Here is a 5,442-nt window from a genome sequence, read left to right as displayed (position 1 = left end):
AATATATTTGTATATATAAACACACAGTTGTTAAAAGCATCCTGGCACATACCATCAAATTGAGATGGTCTCCATGCTATTCACAGCTTCAAAATATTCAAGAGAGAGGCTGGACAAATGAAATGTAGGTATAGCCAAAGGAGAGTTAACACATACAAGTATATTGACATCAACCTTTCGGAAGGTTGTAGCCAACCTTAATCTGGGTGGTTTGTGGCCAACTGCAACAATGGTATCAATCAACTTTCATCATTCATCATCTGTGCCATGTCCTATGTGTGCCACACTTCCAATGACCAATAAAAGATAGATAGATAGATAGATAGATAGATAGATAGATAGATAGATAGATAGATAGATTTAGATAGATGGATTTGGGTATATATTTATTTGCATGTGTATACCTACACTGCATGTATTCTACTACTATAGCTTTTTGTTAAATCTTTACTACATGATAAACATTTAAATACAATTTATGTATGTATATATAAATTGTGTATATATAAATTCATGTTAGTATCACTCAAAATATGCATAGGTTAGGTTTTGCAAAAATGGTGCCAGATTTCTACAGTCAGGATATAATCTAACATGTCTTCCACAGGAAGAGAGATTGTCTGTGCACAATAATTGGATGTGTATTTACATGTCTGGAAAAGACATGTAACGTGATTTTCATTTGTTCAGTGCTCTTTCCTATTCTGTCAGAGGAAGGAATGTACTAATCTGATGTGAGTAGGGGTAGCTTTATAACTGAAAAGCAGGTCAGAGTGAGCTGCAGGGGCTTGTGATATCACTGTGCTTACCATACTAAGCTGCTGCCTCCTCTTCCCCTCTCTCTGCAGACTGCAACAGATCAGAATGGATGTGTTTATGAAAGGCTTGTCCAAAGCAAAGGAAGGAGTGGTGGCTGCAGCTGAGAAGACCAAACAAGGGGTAGCCGAGGCTGCAGAGAAGACCAAGGAAGGTGTCATGTATGTGGGTAAGCATCTGTTAGTGCATGCAGCTTAGTGTATGGTTCACCTCTGTTGACCCTTCCTAATGAGGGTAAATGATTATACAGAATGTTTTAAATGTTTGCTTACATAAAGACTCTGCATGTCTGGCTAATTAAATTAGGCCTTCGCTTTTTTGGCCTCAGAAATATTATATTTACAGTTGAATTATTCATGCGATAATAATAATAAGAAAATAAAAAAATTGTAGGCCTCAATTGAATCATATAGATGTCTGCAGTGTTATGGCTCCTTTGATTGCAACCAGAAGGCCCATATGTATTGACCAAATACTGGTACACATTACAGTTCTATCTAGTTATCAACCAGAATATATCTCACAATTATTTTGATATCAGTAATCTAAAATCTAATTGACTACTATGGGTTACTGCATGCATAATATCAAGTCATTTTTTAGGGGAATTTATTAAAACTGAATCAAACAAAAGCTGGAGCAGCTGTGCATGGCAACCAATCAGCTTCTCTCTTTCATTTTCAAATCTTAACTGAACAAACTGAAAAGAGAAGATTGGTTGCCATGGTCAGCTGATTCAGAATTTGTCTTATCCAGGTTTGATCGATTCCCCCCTTTGTTCTTTGCTTCCTTCATTAAACAAGTCAGATGGTGAAAGCCTTGCAGTGCTGTGAGTGCTAATTCATCAAGGAGCTGTCCAGTGCTGAACCCTACCATACCAGTAGTGCTTGCACTTTCTTATAATAAAAATTATGATGTTAAGTTGAATTACAATGTGATTTGAATTTAAGAATTCTAATGCGATCTGAATTTAAAAAATGAAATTAATGATTGATTTTTGGTTGCAATCCTTCATGTGCATTGCTATTTTCATGAAACACTGCTGGTTTGCACAACCTTGACAACTTTGGGAATGCCTGACAAATGAAATATAGGAGAGATATGTAAGAGTTCTGTTCCTGAACCAACCAATAATAGTAACATACTGAGAAAATCAATAGTATAATCTGATTAGTAGCTATGGATAGCACTTCATCATTGTGCTTTTGTTTCTGTTTATTTGCACTGAAACAATGGTATTGTCATGTCTAGAGCTGTAAAGATGTTAAACTGCATGCATGTATATGACTATATACTATATATATTTTTACATGATATCATATTGAATATGTTTTTAAGCCAACATGACCACCTCATGCCACTTATTTAGTGCTTTGTATAATATTTACCACAGGGTCACATTTCAAATAGTAACTGTAAAAATAATATAGAAGATTGGTTCATTTGAACATTCTGTGATTCATTTGGGACCACGCTGAGCCGCGCGGTTTCATGAACGGTCACCATAGCAATGTATGGGATCGTACATATCCACGCGGCCGAACCGCCCCGGTGTGAACAGGACCTCATTCTGTATCATTTACATTAGTAGGCGCAGAATGCGTAGGGGGTGGTCACTGTGCCTATGAATTAGGCAACAAAATCTGACTGCTCCAGAAGAATAAATTCCTTAGCACAACCCCTTCCTTCTTGCATGTTATAGCCCTCCGCTTTTCTGGAAGTGTCTAGTTACTCTCTTTGCTAGTCCAGCTCCTCTACCCCCTCTGCTTTCTACATAAACTGTTATGTTGCTGCCAGGGGAGGAGAAAAGGGGAATACTATAGAGCAGGGCTTGGCAACTCCAGCCCTCCGGCTGTGCTTTTACTACAAATCCAATAACCTATCTGCCTCTGAGTTAGACAGTTCTAAATCTGCTGCAGCTGCTGACATCACATCAAAGATGGCAATGCTCAGCAGCAGTCTCAGGGATTTGGGATGTATATAGCATGCATAAAATATGCTAAAGGCACATATAATCATATGGGAAGATTTTTTGTTGTTGAAATAAATGGTCTGGCACGTTGGGTTGGGCTGTTCTCTATTGCAAGATAACATTTTACTTGCCAAAAATTAATGGCTTTCATGGTTACTCATTGAAATCAATGTTCTAATTCCTAACAGATTAAATGTTTAAAGCAAAACATTGGACACATTAAGCTTTGCAAAATGGTGATTTTATGTAATAGCAGCCAACTCCACAGGGTGAACTGGTATGCTAACTTTGATCAGCGCCCATTGCCAAGAGCCAGACCCTGCTTCCTTCTACACATCCTTATTGGGCAGTAAGGTCACCACTCTCAGTGATAGGCTAAAATGAGGCATTGGGGGCACCATACCCTTATAATTCAGACACCCGGAGGTGCTGCTGTTACATGCAAGTGGCTTCTTATGAGGTTTAATGTGACTTCAGGTAAGGGTAAATATACTCTCACATGTATGTCAAAGATAGCTGCAAAATACACCTGAGAGAAGCATACTAGTATAAATAACTTATTGTACAACCCTTAAGAAGTGCTTGAAAGCAAATTAAGCCAATAAAGTGTCAGGTTATTTTGATCAAGATGGGGTTTTTGGCTTTAATAACTTGAAGCTAATAAAATCCCTAAGTAACATTTCCTCCTGTACACATAATGATTTTGTGGAATCCTCGACTGTCTTAGCTGGAAGAAGATGGGTTAATAAAGTAGCTCTTGGCATTTATTTTTGTATAGCTGACTTTACATCCCTGAGGGCCTTTTCAATGAAATGCTGAGCCAAATTAAATGGACACTATCATGAGCCATTCATTATGCAGTTAGACAGGGTTCTCTCTCTTAGAAGAGTGGTGCTTAAGTGAAGTTTGCTTCACATCTCCACAACACATTTTTAATGTAAAAAAATTAGTATATTTATAGAATGCATGTGTTAGTTCTGAACTCTAGGATGAAGGCCTTTTTCACCCAATCTTCCCATTTCCCATGCACAGTTCATAGATCATTATATTTTGTTTAAATCATAAAGTAATCAGTGGAGATCTGCACATTTATTACCTTTGACATCATAACAGTCAGCTGATTTATTTGCAAAGCCCCATGGCAGGGAGAAGGGACCTGTAAGGAAAAGTCACCAGCAGCCTTCATAATGGGCTTAAAAAATAACATTATAAGCGCTTATGTCTTTTTTTTGCATATATGGTATTACTGGGAATGTAATAGGCATCTGAATTCTCCTTACACAGGTAGAGTTATAATGGTTCGAGCTCCTGTCTAATATACACAAGATGGTGGGTGGTCAGTTTAAAGCAGCGTATTGGTATTTTGAAATGGACACATGCTGGACCCCGTCATAGCTACTGTTCTCCTGTCCCGAATATACTGGCCCCTATTAAAGGTTAGCAGTAGGACTAACAAGGCCTAGCATGTGCAGAACAAGAGAAATGACTATTGAATATTAAAAATACGATGTTATGAAATTATTATTATTAGTAGTAGTAATAGTAGTAGTGGTATTTATATGGCACCAAGAACGCATTACATATTGTACATTCACATCAGTCCCTGCCTTCAGGAGGAAACCAATACACATAGTGAGAGAATGCAAACTCCATGTAGATAGTGTCCTGGTTGGGACTCGAACTGAGGATCCTACTGCTGCAAGGCAGGAGTGCTATAAATGATTAAAATAAAACTATAGAAAACTCCTATGCTCCTCAGCTCCACCTATTGGCCATTATACACTGTGAATCTTGTATGCCTAGCTGTTTGCTTTACAAACGGTTTAAAAATCACCCCCAAAGTGATATTAGTGTACAAACACTATGATGCAACAAAGCTCAGGCTGGTTACTTCCTAGTTGCAAACACTAAATTTAATTAGGGACACTATAAGGTAGGGCAGGGTCTCTGCATATATGTATGCAGGAGAATCCATGTTTGCTTATTATATATGCAAGTTTTGCTTCCTGCTTAGTAGTGCTGCACAATGCTATGCCTTACTGGTTCTCTAATCACATTCAAGTGAAAAAAGTATACTTTCTGCAGTTTCTGACAAAATAAAACATCTACAAAACACCCAATAGCCAAAGACTATCTAGGCCAGGGGTCTCAAAGTATCGGCCTGCGGGCCAATTTCAGCCCACGAACTGGTACTCTGTGGCCCGCAGCCAGCTGACAAGTTAAGTACATGGTCATAGACCGCGTACCTGACTTGCATGAGCAGCTACACAGTCTGCATCTCTATCAGATGCAGACCGCATAGCTGCAGCTGGCTGTGTGCTCAGTTCCTTTTGGCCGGAGATCTTAGCCCCGACCGAAAGGATAGTCACCACTGGATCACCAGGGAATGATGTGCTTCCTCGCCTCCTCCCTGAAAAATCTTAAGCAGGTGAGGGGACTATTTATTCTATTTTCGAGCGTGGGGGAAGCATATTGTTTTATGTGTGGGGGGGCAGGGAACAGTGGGGAGCATATTATTTTGTGGGGGGCGAGTGGGAAACAGGCACAACATATTATTCTGTATGGGGCGGGGAAACAGCAGGGAGCATGTTATTTTGTGGGGAGGAGGTGGGAAACAGGGGGGAATACTATTTTGGGGGAGCAGAGTGGGGAAC

General features: G+C 39.2%; 1 protein-coding gene across 4 annotated transcripts in view; it reads left to right on the top strand.

Annotated features, from left to right (window-relative positions):
- Positions 1 to 5,442, top strand: part of SNCB (synuclein beta) — a 73,790-nt gene that overhangs the window by 1,705 nt on the left and 66,643 nt on the right. For all 4 annotated transcript variants that reach the window (XM_018563774.1, XM_018563773.1, XM_018563772.1 and 1 more), the window contains one exon: positions 849 to 985. In XM_018563774.1, the coding sequence (XP_018419276.1) occupies positions 865 to 985 (121 nt within the window). In that variant the 5' untranslated portion in view covers positions 849 to 864. The remainder of the gene's footprint in view (positions 1 to 848; positions 986 to 5,442) is intronic.

Source organism: Nanorana parkeri, unplaced genomic scaffold (genome assembly GCF_000935625.1).
Source record: "Nanorana parkeri isolate BGI_ZX_2015 unplaced genomic scaffold, ASM93562v1 scaffold694, whole genome shotgun sequence".
Taxonomy (NCBI): Eukaryota; Metazoa; Chordata; class Amphibia; order Anura; family Dicroglossidae; genus Nanorana; species Nanorana parkeri.
The sequence above is the reverse complement of the archived record's forward strand: the minus strand, read 5'-3'. Positions and strand labels throughout refer to the sequence as shown.